Below are 25,672 nucleotides of genomic sequence, written 5' to 3'. Positions count from 1 at the left end.
ATAAATCAAAAAACACACTCTTGTGGGGCACCATTTATTCACAAGAAATAAACAGCTTTTTTAATGAGACTCTGTTATATTGTACTTTTTTTGTATTTTTTTTGTTCTATTCATCTAATCTTCTTGTCTAAAAGTCCACAAAGAACTCAATTCTGAAAAAAATGCCAAATTAGTATTTTCAATTTCATAAATCTATAATGTCACTTCATATAAATTAAATTTTAAAAAGTGATTTAAATTTTTATCATTAGTTAAGAACTTGGAATCTAGGTGATCTCTAAGGATTCATAATTATAAATAAAAACACCTGTAGAGTATTCATAAACGACAGAACAACAAATTGTGAGATGATTCAAATATTCTCACCTGACATTAAATGTTCTAGTTTCACAAGTGGCATACAAAAAGTCATACATGTTCTTCCATTCCCTGTCCATTTGTTGAGTTACTTCAAAGGCTAAGTAAAAAAATTATCAACCATAGTAAAAAATAAATTCATATCTCATTATTTGTATCTGCTTTATTATTATGTATGATAATAACCTGTAACATTCTTCAACTGCATGTATGTAGTCAGAGTTTGAATTGAAGTCTATACAAAAATAATCAAATTTTCATATTTCTAATGCTTGGTATCAAATATATATTCATAAATTTTTAATAATGCTATTGATAAGAAATAAAACCTGTGTTAGATGACAGTTAGCTCCAGAACCACTAAATATCATTTTAAAATTATTTCTGATAATATAATTCAATAGAAGAGATCTATATCTTTAAAATTAATTAATATATAAGTTAATAAAATTTGCATGTTAAAAAAGTACCTTCCAGTAGTAGAAATCAATGATGATAAAGTTGAAATTAATGTGGATAGCAGGGATGAAGATGGGTCCTCAGTAGTGTTTTCTTCACATTTGTGTGTTGTAGCTTCTTCTGTTGTCATTTCTGTTGTGTGAATGCAATCATGTGTTGTTGTATCTTCAATTGTGGAAGGTGTGCCAGTATTTGAAGTTGAAGGATCAGTGTTTGTAGTTGTTGGATTAGTGTTTGTTGTTGTAGGATTAGTGTTTATAGTTGAAGTATTAGTGTTTGCACTTGTTGGATTAGTGTTTATGGTTGTTGGATTAGTGTTTGTAGTTGTTGGATTAGTATTTGTAGTTGTTGGATTAGTGTCGGAAGTCATTGGGCTAGTGTATGTTGTTGTTGAATCTGCAATAGTTGTAACATTACAGTTTGATTCAAGTGTATCAATTTCATAAAAGAAATAGCCTTGAGAGTCCTTAAAAGCTGTAGTCAAAGCCCCACCAGAAGCAATAAATGCTTCTAATTCAGCCGTGTAAGTATCAAGTTCTAGTTTTACTTGTAATATGCCTGCCAAATCACATGTAGACCCACTACAGCAAGCATGCAAAAGTTTGTGGGAATTTATAAGAGCTAGAATTGTATTTTGTTCAGTTGTTGTCATGTCATAGAATTGTGCTGGAGTTGTTAGAATTGCTCTGCCACTACTAATCCAACTTGTTATTTTAGCTTCCAGTATTTGAAGTGTACACCATAGCTGGCAAAGAACACTTACACTGTATGGACAACTTGAGCACTGTGAGGTAGTTGTAGTAGAAGTGGAACCTGTATTTGTTGTAGATATTTCTGATGTAGCTGTATTTGTAGTGGCTGTACTTGTCGTTGCAGTGTTTGAAGTAGTTGAATCTGTATTTGATGTTGTGGAGTCTGTATTTGTAGTTGTTGAATCTGTATTTGAAGTAGTTGAATCTGTATTTGTAGTTGTTAAAACTGTATTTGCAGTAGTTGAATCTGTATTTGTAGTTGTTGAATCTGTATTTGTAGTTGTTGAATCTGTATTTGTAGTTGTTGAATCTGTATTTGTAGTTGTATTATCTATATTAGTTGTAGTTGAATCTGTATTAGTAGTGGTTGAACCTGTATTTGTGGTTGTTGAATCTATATTTGTAGTTGTTGAATCTGTATTTGTAGTTGTTGAGTCTGTATTAGTAATTGTTGAATCTGTATTGGTGGTTGTTGAATCTGTATTTGTAGTTGTTGAGTCTGTTATAGTAGTTGTTGAATCTGCATTAGTTGTGGTAGAATCATTATTTGTGATTTTTGAGTCTGTAGTTGCAGTAGTTGAGTCTGTATTTCTAGTTGTGCTAGCTGTATTTACAGTAGATGAATCTGTATCAGTAATTGTTGATTCTGTATTTGTAGTTGTTGAATCTGTATTGGTAGAGGTATTGGTAGTTGTTGAATCTGTATTTGTAGTTGTTGAATCTGTATCTGTAATTGTTGATTCTGTATTTGTAGTTGTTGAATCTGTATTGGTAGTTGTTGAATCGGTATTGGTATTTGTTGAATCTGTATTGGTAGTTGTTGAATCTGCATTTGTAGTTGTTGAATCTGTATTTGTAGTTGTTGAGTTTGTATTAGAAATTGTTGAATCTGTATTGGTAGTTGTTGAATCTGTATTTGTAGTTGTTGAGTCTGTTATAGTAGTTGTTGAATCTGCATTAGTAGTGGTAGAATCATTATTTGTGATTGTTAAGACTGTAGTTGCAGTAGTTGAGTCTGTATTTGTAGTTGTGCTAGCTGTATTTACAGTAGATGAATCTGTATCTGTAATTGTTGTTTCTGTATTTGTAGTTGTTGAATCTGTATTGGTAGTGGTATTGGTAGTTGTTGAATCTGTATTTGTAGTTGTTGAATCTGTATCTGTAATTGTTGATTCTGTATTTGTAGTTGTTGAATCTGTATTGGTAGTTGTTGAATCGGTAATGGTAGTTGTTGAATCTGTATTGGTAATTGTTGAATCTGCATTTGTAGTTGTGGAATCTGTATTTGTAGTTGTAGAATCTGTATTTGTAGTTGTTAAATCTGTATTTGCAGTTGTTGAACTTGTATTTGTATTAGTTGTATCTGTATTTGTAGTTGTATTTGTAGTGGTGGTACTTGCTATTGTAGTTGTTGAATCTGTATTTGCAGTAGTTGAATCTGTATTTGATGTTGAAGAATCTGTATTTGTAGTTGTTGAATCTGTATTTGATGTTGTAGAATCTGTATTTGTAGTTGTAGAATCTGTATTTGTAGCTGTTGAATCTGTATTTGCAATTGTTGAACTTGTATTTGTATTAGTTGTATCTGTATTTGTAGTTGTACTAGCTGTATTTGGAGTAGATGAATCTGAATATACAGTAGTGCTAACTGTAATTGTAGTAGTTGAATCTGTATTTGTAGTTGTGCTACCTGTATTAACAGTGGTTGAACCTGTATTTGAAGGTGGTGAATCTGTATATGAAGTTGTTGAATCTGTATTTGCAGGTGTTGAATCTGTATTTGTAGTTGTTGAATCTGTATTTGTATTTGTAAAATCTGTATTATTAGTGGTTGAGTCTGTATTTGAAGTTGTTGAATCTGTATTAGCAGTGGTTGTACCTGTATTTGTAGTTGTTGAATCTGTAATTGTAGTTGTTAAGTCTGTTTTTGAAGTTGTTGAATCTGTATTTGTAGTAGTTGTATCTGTATTCAAATTGGTTGTAGCTGTATTTGTAGTTGTGGTTGCTGTATTGCCAGTAGTCGTATCTATATTTGAAGTTGTAGAATCTGTACTTCTATTTGTTGATGCTGTATTTGTACTAGTGGTAGCAGAGCTTGAAGTGACAGTTAAAGTTAAGGTTGTAGTAGATACAGCACAATTAGACTGCAGCAAATCAATCTGAGTGAAATAATAATCATAATTATTACTGAATGCTGTTGTCATAGCAGTTCCACTGTATACTAATACTAATAATTCAGTATAAACTGAATTTAGTTGAATTGTTTGAGCATTTATTTCATCCTCACTACAAACTGTGCCATTACAACAACCTTTAATAAGAGCATAGGAGTCGATTAAACCCAAAATAATATTTTGTTCAGTGGAGCTCATAACATTAAATTGAGAAGGTGTAGTTAATGCTCTTCCACTGGCTGACCAACTTATGATACTATTTTTAAGATTCTGGATCAGACACCATAATGAACATAAATAACTGGCACTATATGGACATCCTGAGCATTCGCTTGGGGTTGTGTTTGTAGTTGTTGAATCTGTATTGGTAGTTGTGGAATCAGTATTGGTAGTTGTGGAATCTGTATTTGTAGTTGTTGTATCTGTATTGGTGGTTGTTGAATCTGTATTAGTTGTTGTGGAATCTGTATTGGAAGTTGTAAAATCTGTATTGGTAGTTGTGGAATATGTATTGGTAGTTGTTGAATCTGTATTTGTAGTTGTTGTATCTGTATTGGTGGTTGTTGAATCTGTATTAGTTGTTGTGGGATCTGTATTAGAAGTTGTTCGATCTGTATTTGTAGTTGTTGTATCTGTATTGGTAGTTGTGGAATCTGTATTTGTACTTGTGGAATCCGTATTGGTATTTGTGGAATCTGTATTGGTAGTTGTTGAATCTGTATTTGTAGTTGTTGTATCTGTATTGGTGGTTGTTGAATCTGTATTAGTTGTTGTGGGATCTGTATTAGAAGTTGTTTGATCTGTATTTGTAGTTGTTGTATTGGTAGTTGTGGAATCTGTATTGGTAGTTGTTGAATCTGTATTTGTAGTTGTTGTATCTGTATTGGTTGTTGTTGAATCTGTATTAGTTGTTGTGGGATCTGTATTAGAAGTTGTTGGATCTGTATTTGTAGTTGTGGAATCTGTATCGGTAGTTGTTGAATCTGTATTTGTAGTTGTTGTATCTGTAGTAGTTGTTGTGGGATCTGTATTAGAAGTTGTTGGATCTGTATTTGTAGTTGTTGTATCTGTATTGGTGGTTGTTGAATCTGTATTAGTTGTTGTGGGGTCTGTATTTGTAGTTGTTGGATCTTTATTTGTAGTTGTTGAAACTGTAATAGTAGTTGTTGAATCTGTATTAGTAGTTGTTAAATCTGTATTTGTAGTTGTAGAATCTGTATTTGAAGTTGTTGGATCCGAATTTGTAGTTGTTAAATCTGTATTTGTAGTTGTTGAATCTGTATTAGTTGTAGTTGAATCTGTATTGGTAGTTGTTGAATCTGTATTTGTAGTTGATGCATCTGTATTGGTAGTTGTGGAATCTGTATCTGTAGTTGTGGAATCTGTAGTTGAAGTACTAACATGTAATATAAAAATCAAATCAGAGATATCAATTTAAACTGTGAACCAAAAAAATAGGCAAATCTGAATTTTCAGAATAGCAGCTTTATTATTCATTTTCGATAATTTTACTGTAAATATGAAATTTAGATGCATCTTTTAGTTACAAGTTTCCACTGTTAATTTTTTAATTAATCAGCACCAATGAAGCACAAGATCTCAAAAACAGCATTGGAGGGAATTGATGAACCTAAAAGATATGCAAATCCAAATAAAATCAATAAAAAAGCGATGTTTTTTGCACTTTACTCCTCTTTAAAAGATTAGTTCTGATAAATTAACAATTTTTTAAGGGATTTATGCATTAATTATTATGAAATATAGTATAAGGTAGAAAAAAATGATTTTTCTGAATAAGAAATATTAGAAAAAAGAAATTCTACCCCTATCACTTTAGAGGACAGCTGCTGACCTCCAGTCTTATGGATGAAGCTAAATACATGTTAAAGATAAAAATTACCCTAAAAAGTATACAAAAATGTTTTGTGATGTTTTAAAAAAATCTATTTTAAAATCTTGATTTTGAGGATGGTGGCCCTAACCCATTAGTGACGAACCGGTTTTTATCGCCCGGTTACAGAAAATCAAAAAAAACTGGTTCCTAGTTTTTTAATTGCATCATTCGACAGTATGAATCCCCCCTCTATTACTCTAGTTTTCATTTTCCCCTGGAGCAGGCAGTTTTGCTTACTTCCGTTTGCTGGTATAGCTCAACAAAATTGGAAAATCAAGAAAAACGAGGTGATTTTAAAATACCCCTTCTAAATTTTTTGTTTCTGAAGTAAAGTTCCTGATTTTTTTCGTGAAATTTAAAGTTTATTGCCAACTACATCCATTTGTGAATTCGTTTTATTCAAATTATTATCTTTTATATGATTTTTTTATCGTTTTTTTAAGTTCTATATATGCCCGGCTCGGCATATGGGGGAAAAGTCCGAGAATTTTATTACCTGGTTTTACTAATAGATCTTTTTTACAACAACAAAAATGAGTTTTATTACCCGAAAAGGGGTGGTACCTATAGCCAAAATCTTAAATGTGATATAAATCGTTTCCTATCTTACTTGTAGCTCTATCAATTACATGAGGTTATGTAGTTTTCAATTGCGGATCGTATCATAGTATTAGCTACTCTACAACTCACTTTGGACATTCAAAAATTACATTTTTAATTTTAAAAGTTTCTTTACTTGCGCCGAGCCAGGTGTATTTGCAACTTTCCTGTGGACACCACTAGAGCAAAAAAAAAATTGGAATTCTGTTTTTACCATAATAAAGCTTCCCTGAAATTTTCAGCTTGATACGTCCATAAAAGTGGCGCTCGTCACTAATGGGTTAAAAATGCTCCTACTTGTGCAAATGGTGAGCCAAATGTAATCAAAGTGCATGCTCATGATGACAACTTATATATTGAACTATGGTCCAATTTTTGTATTCATAGCAATCTCCAATGAAGCCTGCCAACAAGAAATATAAACATCTTCTAAAAACCACAGTAATTGGAGTAATCAAAATGCAAATTTTTTCCTTTTTGATACTGCTTGACTGGAGGTTGCTATGAATACAAAAACTGGACCATAGTTCAATATATAAGTTGTCATCATGAGCATGCACTTTGATAACATTTGGCTCACCATCAATACCTGTAGGAGCATCTTAAAGGCCATCATCCTTAAAATCAAGATTTTAAAATGGATTTTTTAACACATCACAAAACATTTTTGTATACTTTTTAGGGTAATTTTTATCTTTAACATGTATTTAGCTTCTTCTGTAAGACTGGAGGTCAGCAACTGTCCTCTAAAGTGACAGGGGTCGAATTTCTTTTTTTCTAATATTTCTTATTTAAAAAAATCATTAATTTCTACCTAATACTATATTTCACAATAACTAATGCATAAATCCCTTTAAAAATCATTGATTTATCAGTATCAATCTTTAAAAGAGAAGAAAAGTGAAAAAAAATCACTTTTCTGTTGATTTGTTTTGGATTTGCATATCTTTTTGGTTTTAGCAGTTTTTCTTCATAATGCTGTTTTTGAAATCTTGTGCATCATTGGTGCGAATTAATAAAAAATTAACGGTGGAAACATGTAACCAAAATATGCATCTACTTTTCATATTTACAGTAAAATCATCCTAAATGAATAATAAAGCTGCTATTCTGAAAATTCAGATTTGCCTATTTTTTTGGTTCGCAGTTTAGGTTAATATTTTTATTTACATGACAAAAGATACATAAATATTATTGTACCCATATAAAATTTTTGACTATATAATTTTTAAAAGAAATTTTGAAAGTAAAATGAAAATTTGTCTCACAAAATTGTAAGACTATATTATTATGTCTATTTCATCACTAAAGAACTTGTTTTAAAATTTATTAAATCCTATTTAGGTTATTCTAAAATCTTACAAAGAAAATATACAATTGTTGATATAATTTACATTTGTTCATAGAAAACATCTTTTGATAATAATGAATTGTCCAACTATTGTGAATAAATATAGCTCATAAATGTAAGTTTTAAAATCAAATTAAAATGATAGTAAAAATATATCTACCTTAAAGATGTTGTAGAATCTGTATTTGAAGTGGTGCCAGTTGTTGTTGATGCTGTGTTGGCAGTTGTTGATTCTGTATTTGGTGTTGTCTCAGCTGTAATGGTATACGATAAATCAGTAGAAGTAGACAGAAGTGTAACACTAGCTGTACTTCCTTCTAAATCTGTATTTGTTGTACCTATATCTGTAGTCATTGACTCATTATTTGTAGATGTGCTAGTTGAATCCAAAGTTGAAGTAGTTGGATCTGTATTTGTGGTTGTTAATTCTGTTGATTTAGTACTACCTGTTAATATTGTTGTAAAACCTGCAATTGTTGTTGTTGTTGAACCTGTATTGAGTGTAGTGGAACCTGTATTGGTAGTTGTTGAATCTGTATAAGTAGTGGTTGAACCTGTATTGGTAGTTGTAGAATCTTTATTTAGTGAAATAGAACCTGTATTAGTAGTCATTGACTCAGTATTTGTAGATGTGCTAGTTGAATCCAAAGTTGAAGTAGTTGAATCTGTATTTGTGGTTGTTAATTCTGTTAATTCAGTACTACCTGTTAATATTGTTGTAAAACCTGCAATTGTTGTTGTTGTTGAACCTGTATTGAGTGTAGTGGAACCTGTATTGGTAGTTGCTGAATCTGTATAAGTAGTGGTTGAACCTATATTGGTAGTTGTTGAATCTGTATTTTTTGTTGATATTATACTTGCACTGGTTGTATTTGTATTAGTATTAAAAGTTGTTGATTCTGTGTTCATTGTAGTACCTGTATTTGTAGCTGTTGAATCTATGTCTGATGTTGTGCTATCTATCATTGTGCTTGGTGATGTAGAATATACATTAATAGTGATTGTACCTTGGTTTGTAGTTGTTATATCTGTTGTACCTGCAATAGTGGAAACAGTATCTGTATTTGTGGTTGATGTGTCTATATTTGAAGTTGTTGAATCTGTTTTTACTGTTGTACTACCTGGGTTCATAGCTGTTGAATCTGTATTTGTTGTTGTGCTACTTGTATCCATTGTTGTTGTTGTACCTGAATTAGCAGTTGTAATTTCTGTATTTGTAGAAATTGAATCTGTATTTGTACTGGTTGAACCTGTATTTGTAGTTGTTGATTCTGTGTTTGTGGTTGCTGAATCTGTAATTGTAGATGAGGATGAATCAGCATTACTTGTTGTTGAATCTGTAATTGCATTTGTTATACCTGTATTTGAAGTTGAAGAATCTGAATTTGTTGTAATTATGTCTGTTGAGCTTGTGTTTATGTTTGTTGAACTTGCACTAGTAAATGTTGTTGTACCTGTGTTGATAGTTGTTGAATCTAAATGTGTAGTTGAATCTATATTTGTAGTTGTAGAACCTGTATTTGTTGTTGAATCTGTATTTGAACTTGGTACACCTGTATTAGCAGTTGTTGTGCTATGAATTAAAGTTGTTGAATCTACATTTGTTGTTGTTGTAGTTGATTCATCACTTGTGGTTGTTGAATCTGTAATAATTATACCTGTACTTATTGTGGTTGATTCTGTATTTGTTGTCGTTGAATCTACTTTAGTACTTGTGCTACCTGTGTTTGTGGTTGTTGAATCTGTATTTGAACTTTGTACACCTGTATTACCAGAGGTTGTTCCTTGGGGTATAGTTGTTGAATCTGCATTTGTTGTTGTAGTTGAATCACCAATAGTGGTTGTTGAATCTGTATTAATCATACCTGTATTTGTAGTGGTTGATTCTGTAGTTGTTGTTGAATCTATGTTGTTATTGGTGATACCTGTGTTTGTGCTTGTTGAGTCGGTATCTGTGGTCGAGTTATCTACACACAGAAATTTTAATAATGTGTTTGCTTATATTTGGAGACAAACTAAAAATCCAAATTCTAATTTCTAACTCCCTAGGATTAAATCGCTGAAATAATAATGTAACAAGAAAAGAGACTCATTGTATATTTGTTATGGTGAAAACTTGAAAAAAACTTTCATTGAAATATACATTCATATGAAAACTTTGTAAAGAAACTCTGCAGTATATACTGTTTGATTTTAATTATAATTTTAAGAGATGGAACATTTATATAGCTTTTTATGAGGGTAGAGGATTTTACAGACTGAAGGAAAAATTAATTTTTATTAGTCCAAATCACAATCGGTTGTTTAGGGACCCCTTAAAAATAAGGGTATCTTTAGCTTTACTTTAGTTTAGGGGAGATAGGCTACCCTTAAATTTAGTAATGTCAAGCTTAAGTAAAGATTTTGATAGGTATATTTTAGCCTTACATAAACCTCTCATATCAATTTAAGACTAGCCTTAACTTATCTTTGTCAAGATTAGGAATACCTAAACCTGTCATATTAATGTTAGGCTATTCCTAACTTATCTCTGTCAAGAATAAGTGTACCAAACCTTTCTTATTACATCAACTTAAAATAAAAAATAGGAATATTTCAAAATCTCTCTTAGCTAAGTATTTGATTATGTAAAACTAGCGACTACGCCCCTAGAGTCCTCTAGGCACTTGAGGAGGGGAGAGTCGAATTTGATAACCCAATTTCTTATTTTAGATTTTAAAAGAAAAAGTAAGAAAAAAATTTTTGGAGGGGCGAAAGTTTTTTTTTTTGGGGGGGGGTTGTTTGGGGTGTCCCACCCCCCCAAAAAATAGTTAGAAACCTTCCTGGGACCTATGAGAATCTACCCTGTTAAGGAGAACCCGATCGGCTCAGTGGTTAGCGAGATCCTTTATTACAAACAAACACACAAACTCACAAACATACAAACACACAGACACACAAACATGTTACTCCTGTTACTTTAGTATAAGGATAACGTGAATTTAATAAAAAAAGTATTTCATAAATTAATTATAGTTATAAGTTGCATTTTTTGTGGATTATTTTTAACTTTATTACAATGGAAAAAACTATAAGGAAAGAACATATAGAACTGAAAGCATTCTGTATCCAAGTAACTTTAGATGGCCCATTTATCGCCCACCTTTAATTACAAAGAAGGCGTCTTAACTTTATTGCTTTTTATTTAGAATAGCTAGTAGGTGTTTTTAGTAAGTAATAGATGTAAAATGGTCCATAGAATTTAAATATGCAATTGGTTTTTTTTGTAGACCTCTTATTTTTGAAGTAATTTAAGTTTAAAAAAAAAAATAATTAAGTCCGTTTTAAGGTACTAAAACGCAACAAAATAAAAGAAGAAAATTGCCAGTATGAACAAAAATTGTAAGAAATTTAATTTGACACCTTACTTTTTAAATTCTGTTGAGTAATTATTGAAAAAATCTATTTTTTAACCCCGGTTTAATCAAAACTTTAAACCTAAATATTTTCTCACACAGGCATAAAAAATATGTGTTTATTTATGACTTTATTGGCTAGTTTAATAGTTACAATTAAATGTTGCCTGTAAAAATATAATATGTTAGGCCATTTTTATTTTTTAAAGTTTTTACTTTTTCAATTTTGCTTAGAATGGTTTCATGATATTTTTCTGATTCTAAAGGTATATATGAACCCATATTTTTTATGTCTGTGTGAGAAAATATTTAAGTTTAAAGGGCAAATATAGGTTCGATATGATATGAGCTTATATCAAAGGTGCAATTCCATAGATTATAAATAACTTAAAAATATTGACATATTCAATTGTATAAGTCTGTTTATAGCTTAAAACCCGTCAATCTCGAAGAAAATATTTTGTAATTAGTGTGGTTCCCTAAGAACTCAAACACCCTAGAATCACACAAGGCTTCGTGGCAAGGTTGAATTAAAAAGCTTTCGTTAAATGATAGTCGTTATAACGTGGAAACCAATTAATCAGAGGTAAATATACCCTCCTTCTACCTTCATAAAGTAAATTATTTAAAAGTTAAAAAAACATCAAATAATGTAAAAAGTAAAAAAAAATAATCGATAATTTTCTTGGAGGAAGAATGATTTCAAATCCCTGTTTTTTTGTGGCCGTGTGTGTGTGTGTTGAAAATGCGTACACAAGGGTTGTTTATATCATCATGAATTAATCAAAGATCTCTGTACAGAAAATAAACTTTAAGACGTATTATTTACCCTGTCAATACTCCTGACGCCCTTCTACGCAAATTATTTTTATGCTTTTTAAAAAATTAAATAAACTAGTATATAATCTAAAATAATAAACATTTAAATTATCTTTTAAGGTGCGTGCCAATGTAATAGTCAATCAAACTTAAACAAAATAGTCAAAAAAAAGTCTTGTAAAGGGCTAAAATAAACGATTTTGTCAGCAATCTCATTAATTATATGTTCAATTGAAACAGAAAATTGCAAAATCTACTTAAGGATTTTTTTGAATTTTTAAATTTGGCATAGATATTCTAAAAGTATGTAATGGCACCTTTGATATAAGCTCATATCATATCGAACCTATATTCGCCCTTTAAAGTTTTGATTAAACCAAGGTTAAAAAAATAGATTATTTTAATAATTACTCAACAGAATTTAAAAAGTAAGGTGTCAAATAAAAGATCTTACAATTTTTGTTCATACTGGCAATTTTCTTCTTTTATTTTGTTGTGTTTTAGTACCTTAAAACTGACTTAATTATTTTTAAAAAAAACTTAAATTACTTCAAAAATAAGAGGTTTACAAAAAATCTGATTGCATATCTAAATTCTATGGACCATTTTACATCTATTACTTACTAAAAACATCAACTAGCTATTCTAAATAAAAAGCAAAAAAGTTAAGACACCTTCTTTGTAAATAATAGATATTTCTTTATAAACAGTCTGATAAAAGTGTAAACTAATTAAGTGCGTTAATTATTGTCCAACACAATAAAAAAGGATATTATTATTATATTTAAATAACCTCTGAGAAGTTACCTTTTTTTTTGGGGGGGGGGTGTATTCCCCCAATAAAACCCAAGGTCTTGTTTATGGTCCGATTTGAAAAATTCTTTCACACAACCTTAGAGTAAGGTTTGGGGGGATGTTTTATGGAGTTGATGACCCCCCCCCCCCAGAAAAAATTGGGAGGGGTGGAAAATATTCCTCCCAAAAAGTTTATTTTGTCCTAAAATTTTTCTTAAAAATGGCCATTATGAACAAAAATAGTAAGATCTTTAATTTGACACACACGAGAATAAGAACTTTGAACTTAATTATATCATTACACAGGCATAAAAAATATGGGTACATATATACCTTTAGAATCAGAAAAATATTATGAATCCATTGTAAGCAAAATTGAAAAAAATTAAGAATGGCCTAACAGGCAACACTTTCTTCATCCCCTCTTTACCCCCTTCCCATTTTTATTCTCAAAACAAGAAATAAGATGGTTGCCTGTATAATATAATATAATATTTTCATATAATTCCTTTTATTGTAGTTTATTTATTATTTTGTAAACTTTTTATTTCAATTTTGCTTAGAATGGATTTGTAATATATTTTTCTCATTCTAAAAGTATATATAACTCCTATTTCTTATGCCTGGGTAATGATATAATTAAGTTCAAAGTTTTTATTCTGGTGGGTTTAAAAAAATTGATTTTTTCAATAATTACCTGACAGAATTAAAAAAGTAAGGTGTCAAATTAAAGATCTTACTATTTTTGTTCATAATGGCCATTTTTAAAATCCCATAAGTTTTTTTATAGAAAAATTAATAGATTTTCTTTTTAGCACCAATATTCGTATAAAAACATGGTGCTTGAAGGGCGAATATAGGTTGAATATAATATGGGCTCAAAAAAACCGTGCAATTCCATAGATTATAAGTAACTTTAAGATATTGACATATCCAAATGTATAAGTCTGTTATAGCTTAAAACCTGAACATTCTCAGGATAAATTTATGTAATAAGTGTGGTTCCCTAAGAACTCCAAACACCCTAGCATCACACAAGGCTTCGGTTTAAGGTTGAATTAAAAAGCTTTCGTTAAATGATAGTTGTAATAAAAGTGGAAACCAGTTATCAATCTATTTTTTTGTATTGTGGATTGTTTCTTCCTTGACAATATTCCCCAACAAAGTGTAAAGTATATGAATTTTATTTTTTAAAAAAAACCTTTACAGGAGAAATTTTATTTCATGTAAGTATGAAAATTATATGGTAATTGTTATAATTAATTTAAAGAGGACAAAAATAATAGGTGAATAGTGTTTTTTTTCTTATATTTTTTTCTGGAGAAAATCTGGCGATCGGGGCGTTTGTGTGTGTGTGTTGAAAAATGCGTACTAGGGTAATTATATCATCAAGAATTAATCATTGATCTTTATACAGAAAAAAACTTTAAAACGTATTATTTACCCTAGTACTTACTCCGGACGCAAATTGACGCAAATTATTTTATGCTTTTTAAAAAATTAATAAAATAGTATATAATATAAAAAAAATAAACACTTTAATTATCAATTAAGATGCATGCCAATGTAATAATCAATTAAACTTAAGAAAACTAGTCAAAAAAAGTCTTGTAAAGGGGTAAAATAAACGATTTTGTTGACTTTCTCATTTATCATATGTTGAAGTAAAAGCAAAAATTGCAAAATCTACTTAAGGATTTTTTTGATTTTTAAAATTTAACATAGATATTTTAAAAGTATGTAATGGCACCTTTCATATAAGCTCATATCATATTGAAACTATATTCGCCCTTTAAGGAAACATTGTTTAAAAAATAATTTTCTTGATTTAGGATGAAAATTAAAAATCGAGCAGCAATAAAATGGCTATTCAATAGTTCAATTTATATTCAGTTTCCTTTATTAGATATATAGGAGATAGATTTTAATATTTTTACTTTGCTTATAGACTTATAGCCCAAATAGATGTTTTTAAAAGCGAAGCTTTTCTATAATTAGGGTCGGTCTGTCCGTACGTCCGTACGTCCGTCCGTCCGTACGTCAGTCCGTACGTCTGTAACGGATAGCTTTTTCCGTTAATTTAGGCATGTTAGAATTGTCCTATTGATTTCAAATTTTGCATGGTGATTCCTTTAATATTTAGGTACGATTTAGAAAGCGTAGCAAATGTCTGTACGTCCATTTTAAACATGTTGATTTTTTTTACTTTTTTAACAACAAATTTTTATGTGATCTAATCATCGGATTGATCTGATTTTTGGTATATTGATTCCTGGGACAACAAAGTATAATGTAATAAGCAAAGCAACTCTATAATGAAGTTCTAAAAATGTAAGTATGTCCATAAAAATTATCCTGTATCAAGCAGTTTTTGAACAAATTTACTTACAATTTTGCTTTGACTCTTATAAATTTATATTATGATAATTAAGTTCTAACACTATACAAGTGTTAATGTCCGTTTGTCCTACCGTATCAGTGCTTCGCTTTTATGGATGTTGTCATCCTTGTTTAAAACATAATTTTCTCATTTTTGGGAAGAAAAATAAAAAAAAAGATTTTACAGAACCTATATACAATACAAATATCTACAGATTTATGCTTAAATTATAAATTTTAGCATAACAGGGATATATTTTATAAAAAGAATTTGAACCTGAAAAAATATAGCGAATACATTTGACATAATATTTGATATTTCTTCATGATTATTACAGTAATCATATTTTTTTTACATTTATATATGTTAGAAATAAAGCTTTTCAACTTTAAATATAAAATTAAGTTATCTTAAAAATTTAAATTGATTAAGATTTTAATTTTTCAAAAGAATTTTATGACTAAAAAAAACTTTTCAAACTTAATTTGACTTAACAGCTGATTTCAGAGTTAACAACTTCTTATTTCAAATGAACTGGAAATAAAAAGGGATTAAAGATAAATACTTTAATGGTATTTGCAATTCTCTTGTTTAAGTACATATTGTATGTGAAAAAAAATAAAATTTAATTTAATCTTCAACTCAATCTTTCATAATTTGATAACTCTGACAAATTTGACAGATAATACTTAGCACAATAAAGAATCGCTAAAAAACTATCTCCTATGCAAGATTTAATGTTATCACATTATTTCAATATCGTAAAAGAAGGCCTGTATTATACCCAATGGTTTCTACAACAGCAGTTTTCTTGATTTTTTGTTTTGAGTAGTAATCTTAAATTTTTCCCTTTTATTTATTGACAAAAAAAATTTAAGAGAAATAGTCTAAATAAATTTTTTAAATTTTTTTTCTCATAAAAATTAAATCAGGAGGCAAAACAATAAAATTGCTTTTCAATGCTGCTTATATTAACCCTTTCTAAATCACTGTTACATTTGGGATTAGCTACTCAAACACTTTAAAAATAGAGATAAATTTCTGCTTTTTATACTGTTGTTATCAATTTTGCTATTTGACAACTGAAAAAGTTGCAATTAAGGTTTTAAAATGTTGGACCAAATGACTAAAAAGATATTTTTCAGCTTATTTTAGTGCAATTAACATAACAGGCAATCAGAACTAGTGAGGAATAATGTATTTTGGAAACACAACTTAAACTGTTTTTAAACTATTTTTGAATGGGGGGTCAAAAATATACTAGGACACCTATAGAATCAGACTGCAGAGCCCAAATATGAATTAAGTCCCCAATAAACTTTTTTTGGGGGATTTAAAAATGAATTTTTAGTGTTGCTGTAGTCATTTTGACCGGAGCAAAAGCTCTTTTTTTACTTTGGGTAATATTGTGGCTTACAGAACATTTTTATATAATTCACTTTATATTGATACAATAAAAAAACATTACTCTGTTCATTGGAAATAATTTTTTTTCCAAAACAATTAATTTCATTGAAAAATCTAACATTTACAATAAAACAAATAATTCTGAAGTCTAACCAATAAGAAGTCTTGTTTTATTTCAAATCTTTACAATTCAAAAAAAGAGTGTTTTCACAAAGTGACTTATTTCCAATGTAGTTAAATAATTTTTATTTAATTAAAATGAAAAGAATGAAAACCATACACATAAAAGTTACATACTTTTTAAAATTATTTGAAAAAATAAGTTTGAATAATCTTATTTTATATCACATTTGTATATGTGACAAAAATAAATTTGTTGTATTGCATAAACATTTGTTGTCATTTAACCCTTTACAGCCATTTTTTATGTTTTTAAAATAAGTGATAGAACACAAACATGTTAATGTTATTCATTGATATATTATAAAGAATTAATTTTTTAATTAATTAATTTAGATGAAATCAAAAGGCCTAATTTTACTCTATACCAGAATACAAGATTTATGAAGCAAAACACTGTAAAAGCTACGAATTTTACCCCAATAAAAAAAGACCTTTTGCTCTGGTCAAAAATGACCAGAGCATCAGTAAAAATTAATTTTTAAATCCCCCCAAAAAAGTTTATTGGGGACTTAATTCAAATTTAGGCTCTGCAGTCCGATTCTACTGTTGTCATAGTATATTTTTGATATATGTTTTAAAAATAGGTTAAAAACAGTTTAAGGGGCCCTCAAATACTTTTAGAGAGATGTAGTATTAGTAATGCACAGTTGTATTCAGTATAATATTTGTTATTAATGTTGGGTCAAAGTGCCTCAATAAGAGTATCCTTAAAACAGGAAGAAACTGGTGGTGGGTGTATCAATTAGTAACTAATGATCTAGATATCCAAAATAAATCTTTTGATTGTGGAATTGTAAAACAATAAAATATGTATAGTCTAAATATTTTATACAGTTTTTCATTGATTTTATAATAACCTAAGAAGACCATTAGAGCCCCATTAAAGGAAGCCTGCAAGAAATACCACGCTTTAACTGCTGAAAGACTGCCACAAGTAGACCCAATACCCCAAATTTGAAGCCTTCAGCTTCTATAACAAAAAAGTTCTAGGCATTTTAAAATGACTTTTTATGTACAATGAAAGTTTTGAAAGAATCTCAATGCTAATGTTAGAAATTTTGAAACAAAATTATAAGCTTATTTTTGTCATAAATTTAGATTGCCAGTAACTAATTATGTTTTTACAATAAAAATACCCATTTTATAGTCAAAATCATTAAAAAAAATTAAGTTTAACTTGCGTTGTACTGAGTGTACTGTAGCCAATCAGAAGGCTGAATCAGCTAAGCAACCAACCACAGCTGAGCTTGTATTAGTTTTCCTCTTTGTTTCCACTATGTTTTTCATTTACAAATGCAATTTAAATCAATTTTTTTCATAGATTTTGACTATGAAATGTGGTGTTTTTATTGTAAAAATGTAATTAGTTACCAGCAATTTAAATTTCTGACAAAGATAAGGTTATAATTTTGTGTCTAGGCTACATAATTCAATATTGTTTTTTCTTTTATGAGCGTTGGAAATCTTTCAAAATTTGCATTGTACATAAAATACTATTTTAAAATGCCAAGAACTTTTTTGTTATTGAAGCTGAAGGCTTTAAATTTGGGGTATTAGGTCTACTTGTGGCAGTCTTTCAGCATTTAAGGCGTGGTATTTCTTGCAGGCATCCTTTAAATCTACAAGCAATCAATTTGGCTATGAGGTGAAAGAGCATGCATTGTTGTTCCCATTTGGCCATCATAAGTTGGTAGATTAGTAATTATACAATTCATTCCTACCTCTTCTGAATGCAAATAAAAGTCTTCAGTATGGAAAAAAGGATGAGGCACTCTAAAATCAGAAGAAACAAATCATGTAAATAAGTGCCCTTTCAAATCTTCATGCCGACTATTGCTTTTAAAGGCAAAAATGCCTTCTTGTAAGGTTCCATATAATCATCATTTTATGGGGAATTGGAACTCTAACTACTATTTGGTATTAGGTGAGGGTCTAGAAATATAAGTGTACACATAAAGGGCAAAGGGGAATGAAATATTTTCCTCTCATCAAAGATTATTTATATATATATAGATGTTTAGATTAAAAGGATTAAATAAATTTGAAAAATATTTCTAGAGGCATTTCTTTTATTGTGATAGTAGTTTGATTTTTTTTACATTCATATAGTTACTCTAGAAAGCATCATTCAACACTTCTCTGGTCTGATCATACATAAATGTTCTGCAATTAAATTACCCAAGGATTGAGAAGATAATTCTATATATGTACCCATAGACATCCAAGCTTTTTTTTGGGGGGGGGTTAAAAAATTTTAAGGGGGGGGTAATTCGTATTTGATTGGGGGTAAAATGGCGCGCTAAGCTTGCCGAAATATTTTTTTTACCCCCCCCAAAATTTTTACCCCAGGGGGTAAAATTTGATTGGGGGGGGGGGGTAATTACCCCCCCTGAAGTCTGTTGGGGGGGGGTAAATTTAGTTTACCCCCCCCAAAATTTACCCCTGGGGTAAAATTTTTGGGGGGGGTAATTTAAATTTTATTAAATATTTAGTATTAAAAAATTTTTTATTAGGGATTTTTTATTTGGGGGGGGGGGGGTAAATACCCCCTCCTAAATGGTTGGGGGTGCCTACGGCACTCCCAGGGTAAGGGTAAATTTAATATGGGGGGGGTAATCGCCCCATTACCCCCCCCTTGGACGTCTATGTATGTACCACTAAAAGGGACCCTTTAACATTGCCTATTTCTCCTCTTAAACATGATACTATCTTGTAGAGAAATACTTTTACAATTGCTATTTTTATTTTATAGTTGGCTCTATTTGTCTATTCTATGATGATTTCGGGGTGACTTCAAATAGGGGAAGGCAGTTCAATATTTACAGTTCAAAGGTTTATTTTGTATAGCCTTCCCTTGTTCAAAGGCAGCCCCAAAACATCATAGACTATACAAATAGAGCCCAGTATGAAATAAATAGCTATTGAAAAAAATAATGAATTTGTAAAATAGGACATTGATACAGAAAAAATATACTTATTGCAATGCCACATAAATATAACCTTTAGGAAATAATGCCTTTCCTGTATCAATGTTCTATTTAACATATTTATTATTATGACAATAAAAATTTATTAAGTTCTACATAATTTACTCAGATGAGATAATTTTTGTACCGCCTTACCCTTTTTAAAGACACCCCCAAATCATCATACATATATAAATAATCTTTGATGAAGGAAAACTATTTCATTCCCCCTGCCCTTTTTTGTACACTTATACTTCTAGACACTCACCAAATACCAAATAGTAATTGGATTACCAATTCCCCTAAAAATGATGATTATGCGAAACCTTACAAGAAAGCATTTTTGCCTCTTAAAGCAATGGATGGCATGAAGACTTAGAAGGGCACTTCTTTACATGATTTGTTTCTTCTGATTTAAGTGTACCTCATGCTTTTTTTCCATACTGAAGCCTTTTAGTTGCATTTAGAAGAGGTATGAATGAATTATGTAATTACTAAACTACCAATTTATGATAGGCAAATGGAAATATCAATGCAAGCTCTTTCACCTCATAGCCCAATTGATTGCTTGTGGATTTAATGGGGCTCTAATGGTCTTCTTTGGGAATTATAAAATCAATGAAAAAATGTTAAAAATATTTAGACTATACATATTTTATTGTTTGAGGATTTAAAGAAGCTCCTTCATTATCTTCATTTATAATTGTAATATCAATGAAGAACTGTATAAAATATTTAGACTATACATATTTTACTGTTTTACAATTACACAATCAAAATATTTTTAATTGGATATCTATGTATTATTTAATAAATGATACATCCACTACCAGTTTCCTCCTGTTCTAAGGGTCATTTTATTGAGGCACTTTGGCACAACATTGATAACAAAAATTATATTTAATATAACTGTGAATTACTAATCAGGGAGTAAGGGAGGGGACAATGGATCGAATATTCAATCTTTAGGAGTCTCAGACTTTGGGGACTGGCTTAAAGGGAATGTGCAAGAATTTAGCAGTTTCTGACTGAGTTTGGGGACTTGCGCAAGAAATGCCGTTACTCGCTATGTTAGTTTTGAAAATATATAGTTTTGCAGACAGAGAGTAGTTCAAATATAAATACATGGCCCCCTCCCATACTATATTTCACTCCCTTCATCCCCACCTCCTTTTTAAAAGTAGACGACGAGAAAGGGAAATGGAGAAGGGAGGTGGAAGAAATAAACAGGATAAAAAGGGGCAGGAAGGCGTGGGGTTCATCCAGCTACATGCCTGCCTGCCCCTTTTTCCGTGTTCACATCACTTGCCCCCAAATCTCTTTTCTCTTTCCCTGTCATCTAGAGAGATCCAGGGAGATATTTCTAGTAATTAATTACAGAATGGTTATGTCAGTCTGTAATACTGGTAATCTTATTTTCAAATGATTGCTTTTTTTCTTGGAACTTTTTTCTTAGTTTATGGTTTTTTTTATCTTTTTAGACATTTGGTCCAACATTTTTAAACCTTAATTGCAACTTTTCCAGTTGTCAATAAGCAAAATTGATAATAACTGCATAAAAAGCAGTAATTTATCTCTTATTTTACAAGTATTAATTTTATCAACTCAATCTGTGTTAAGAGACATGCCAACAAATCTAAAAGTTTGTTTAGCACAGAATTGTGTCAATGAATTTTAGTTATACTGTAGCAAATTTAAAAATAGGCACTTTTTATATCAAATTTAGCAAAATTTTTGTCATAATTCTGATTAACTAAGTTATTCCAAATATATATCAAATTTTTAAAACTTGCTGGGCGTCACTTTAACTAGATAAGATACCTTTAAAATGTAGGTATACTTAAGTAATTTTATGTAACCCTAATTAAATAATTAAGAAATAAAATAAAAAATTATGAAAGATAACTCTTAATTAGATCAAAGTTTTTTTTCGTCTACTAAAATAGAAAAAAAGAATTAAAGAAACATTAAAGATAACTAAAAGTGTACTCATTGTAATAAATTTTGATTTATGACTCTTTAAATGTAGAATGAAATGATTACATCTATTTTGTTGTTCATTCATTTTAACGAAAAATGATTTGCAAATGTTTAGCATACCTACCCATTTCCAATATTTTAATATGATTTGTGTTTTTTATATATATTGGGGGAGGTTAACTTTAATTATGTAAAAAACTAGTTGATATTAAATTTCCCTGTGCTTGATGATGATGAATCTGTAATTGATGTATAACCTGTATTGCTAGACCCATTATTTGTTGTCTGGTTAACTGTGTTTGTTGTTGTGCCTGTTGAATCTGTTATTGAACTTGATATACCTGCAATTGTTGTTGTTGAAACTGTATTTGAATTTGTAGATATACTAGCTGTATTTGTATTTGTAGTTGTGAATTCAGTAACTGTAGTTGTTGAATCAGTATTTGTAGTTGTTGAATCTGTATTTGTAGTTGTTGAATCTATATTTGTGGTTGTTGAATCTGTATTGGTTGTTGTTGTATCTGTATTTGTACTGGTTGTGCCTGTATTTGTAATTGTTGAAACTGTATTTGTTGTTGTTGAATCAGTATTCGTAGTGGTTGAACCTGTATTTAAAGTTGTTAAATCTGTATTGGTTGTTGTTGAATCTGTATTTGATGTTGTAGAATCTGTATTTGTAGTTGTTGAATCTGTATTTGATGTTGTAAAATCTGTATTTGTAGTTGTGGAATCTGTATTTGTAGTTGTTGAATCCACAGTTGTAGTTGAAGTGGTCGTGGACTCTGTGTTTGTAGTTGTTGAATCTGTATTTGATGTTGTAGAATCTGTATTTGTAGTTGTGGAATCAGTATTTGTTGTCGTGGAATCTGTATTTGATGTTGCAGATTCTGTATTTGTAGTTGTTGAATCTGTATTTGATGGTGTTGAATCTGTATTTGTTGTAGTTGAATCGGTATTAGTAGTGGTTGAACCTGTATTTAAAGTTGTTGAATCTGTATTTGTAGTTGTTAAATCTGTATTGGTTGTTGTTGTATCTGTATTGGAAGTTTTGGAATCTGTGTTTGTAGTTGTTGAATCAGTGTTGTCAGTTGTTGAATCTGTATTTGTAGTTGTTGAATAGGTATTTGTAGTTGTTGAATCTGTATTTGTAATTGTTGAATCTGTATTTGTAGTTGTTGAATCAGTATTTGTTGTTGTGGAATCTGTATTTGTAGTTGTGGAATCTATATTGGTAGTTGTGGAATCTGTGTTTGTAGTTGTTGAATCGGTATTTGTAGTTGTTGAAATTGTATTTGTAGTTGTTGAATCTGTATTTGTAGTTGAATCAGTATTTGTTGTTGTAGAATCTGTATTTGTAGTTTTAGAATCTGTATTTGTAGTTGTAAAATCCACAGTTGTAGTTGTAGTGGTGGTACTTGCTATTGCAGTTGTTGAATCTGTATTTGTAGTTGTTGAAGCGGTATTAGTAGTTGTTGAACCTATATTTGTAGTTGTTGAATTTGTATTGGTTGTTGTTGAATCTGTATTGGTAGTAGTGGAATCTGTATTTGTAGTGGTTGAAACTGTATTGATAGTTGTTGAATCTGTATTTGTTGTTGTTGAATCTGTATTGGTAGTTGTAGAATCTGTACTAGTTGTGGTTGATTCAGTATTTTTAATTGTTGAATCTGTATTTGTAGTTGTTGAATCTGTATTTGTAGTTGTTGAATCTGTATTGGTAGTTGTTGTATCTGTATTAATAGTTGATGAATCTGTATTGGTAGTTGTCAAATCAGTATTGTTAGTTGTGGAATCTGTATTAGTAGTGGTTGAACCCAGTGGCGTGCGAAGCCCTTTGTCTAGGGGGGGGGGGGGGGCATTTTGAATATTTTCATATATCAAGCAAAGTGCCCCCTATTATTGATTATAAAGAGTGAGCAAAAAAAAATGCATACTTTTTTTAAATTGAAATATAAGAACGGATAGCTACGTGTTAAAATGTCCCAACTGACTTAAAACTTAACTTGCGAGTAAATTTTGGGACATTTTTCCATCTGGCTCCTAGATTATTTGTAGCACAGAACCGTTCTTATATTTTCAAAAAATTTAGTTCATAGCGGTTCTAAAGGTATGCGTAACTTTTCTCTACTATTATTACAAGCCGCAAAATTTGAAATTAAAAGATGTAGGCATCTCTTTTTGCAAAATATCTTCTCTAATTTTTAGTTATATTTTAAAATTTACTCGCAAGTCAAGTTTTACATCAGTTGGGACATTTCAATACGTAGCTCCGTAACTACACGTAGCAGAGGAATCGTTCTTATATTTCCGAAAAATAGACTTCTTAGCGGTTCTAACACTATGCATAACATTTTTCTACTATTAACACAAGCCGCGCAATTTCAATTTTAAAAAAGTACGCATTTTTTTGCTCACCCTTTATATACCTATTTTAAACAAGGGCGTTTTAAGGGGGTGGAATTACTTGATTATGGGCCTTCTAATCCCTATTCCTTCTTCCCCATCCCTTTCCCCAATACCTTCCCCCATCTCTTTCCCCATCACTTTCCCCATCCCTTCCCCCATCCCTTCCCCCATCCCTTCCCCCATCCCTTGCCATATCCCTATCCCCCATCCCTTCCCCCATTCCTATCCCCCATCTATATCCACCATCCCTTATGCTAAAAGGCATCTTGCAAAACAAAAGAATATTTACTAATCCCACCCCCACATAGAATTACTTCCTTTTTCATGGGAGGGAGAATGATACAAAAGAATGATAACCCATCTTTAAAGAATAAGCAAGATAAAAAAACTCTCATTTTGGAAATAATTTGGAAAATCACATAGTGTTACAGACTGACAGACATGACAGAATGATTGAATTATAGCTAAAAAGTTATATCACCATCTCCCACCCTCTTCAAATGGCATTTTAAAAATCTGTCACTCTTTTATAAAGTGGTTTTTGCAAGTATTTGATAGGGTGGCGCACTAAGAAAATTTTACACCACCTTCAAACTAAAATCAATTAAAGACAACAAGAATTGTGTTACTTCATCAAGTCAAGAATATAGAAAATTGTGAGCTTTAATTAGGGTTGTTAATGTTAATTGCTAGGAAAAAAACATATCTTTTAGTTAAGGGAATATACACAAAAAATGATAAACTTATCCTGAACATTTTATGATATACTTACATATTGTTTTTCATTTAAACAGACAAACAGTTTTGAGAAAAAGACCTAGATAAATGTCAAAGCAGTTTGAAATGTACTCGTGAATTGGCGCGCGAAGCACGCAAATCTTTTTAACATAAAGTAACTTTTTGTCTAAATGTTTACAAATGTTTTTATATAAATAACAACATAATATACCATATGATGAACAGAAGAAATCATTTGAAAGGCCGCAAAGTGCAACTTATTTTCAAATATGGATGGAGTGGGCATTGGGTTATTTATATTACTAGTCCCCAAAGTTTAAAGAAAAAAACATTTTCTTATTTGTTGGCTCAACAGCTTTAGGAACTTGATTGCATTTTGATTGGTTGGTTAATTAAGTTGAGTTTCCATATGTTCTATCCACTAATTATAATCTATATAAGGATTAATTTTGTTTATCATCTTTGGGGATGTACATCAATTAATCAGCCATATTCTTTTCCCTATAAATCCCTGCAAATATGAATTCTCTTTGCAGTAAAGTTTATATTTTAAACAAGGATGACAACATCCATAAGTAGCAAAGCACAAAAAAATGTAGATGGTTATTTTAGATTTATTTGAGAAAATAAGCACAAAGCCCTTTTTTATTTTCGACAGTTAAAGTAGATTAAATACTGGATGCTAAGAACAATGGAAAAAAATTATATTGATACTGTTATCCAAAAAAAGTTTGAAAACAGGACCAAAAACACCAAAGATAAGGGGAAATATGTAAAATATAAAAATAGCCCAAATCCTGCTAAATGACAGTCCAACTGCCATGGATGTTTTATAGTTGGTTATGCTTCTTGATTATAGGAATGTTATAAAAAAGTTGCCATCTATCTCTTATAGAAGCAGAGAAAATCACTAGTTAAAAAAATTATTGGTCATTATTGGTAAATTCCAAATATGGTATGATTAATTGAGTAATAAGTGCGTATGAAGGTGCTTTGACTTTTGTGTCAGAACCTAA

The 25,672-nt window shown here is 30.2% G+C and overlaps 1 protein-coding gene across 1 annotated transcript; it reads right to left on the bottom strand.

The window, feature by feature from the left end:
• Nucleotides 1–20: 20 nt before the first annotated feature.
• LOC145335275 (uncharacterized) lies at nt 21–24,041 on the bottom strand. Its single transcript, XM_080181014.1, has 8 exons — nt 24,032–24,041; nt 21,733–23,350; nt 7,748–9,556; nt 828–5,138; nt 687–717; nt 544–592; nt 367–457; nt 21–152 (listed from the first exon to the last, which is right to left on the bottom strand). Exons 1-8 carry the CDS (start codon nt 24,039–24,041, stop codon nt 128–130), a joined length of 7,944 nt encoding a protein of 2,647 aa, XP_080037140.1. The 3' UTR covers nt 21–127.
• Nucleotides 24,042–25,672: the final 1,631 nt, after the last annotated feature.

The sequence above is a fragment of the Acartia tonsa genome, chromosome 13, assembly GCF_053477335.1.
Source record: "Acartia tonsa isolate MP-2025a chromosome 13, ASM5347733v1, whole genome shotgun sequence".
Lineage (NCBI taxonomy): Eukaryota > Metazoa > Arthropoda > Copepoda > Calanoida > Acartiidae > Acartia > Acartia tonsa.
The sequence above is the reverse complement of the archived record's forward strand: the minus strand, read 5'-3'. Positions and strand labels throughout refer to the sequence as shown.

Excerpts from the sequence above, each read along its gene's own strand:
- LOC145335275 (XM_080181014.1), bottom strand. Across the intron at positions 5,139-7,747 it reads GATTCTACAACATCTTTAAG|TACTTCAACTACAGATTCCA; the intron begins GTAGATATATTT and ends ATTACATGTTAG. Across the intron at positions 458-543 it reads GCAGTTGAAGAATGTTACAG|CCTTTGAAGTAACTCAACAA; the intron begins GTTATTATCATA and ends TTTTTTACTTAG.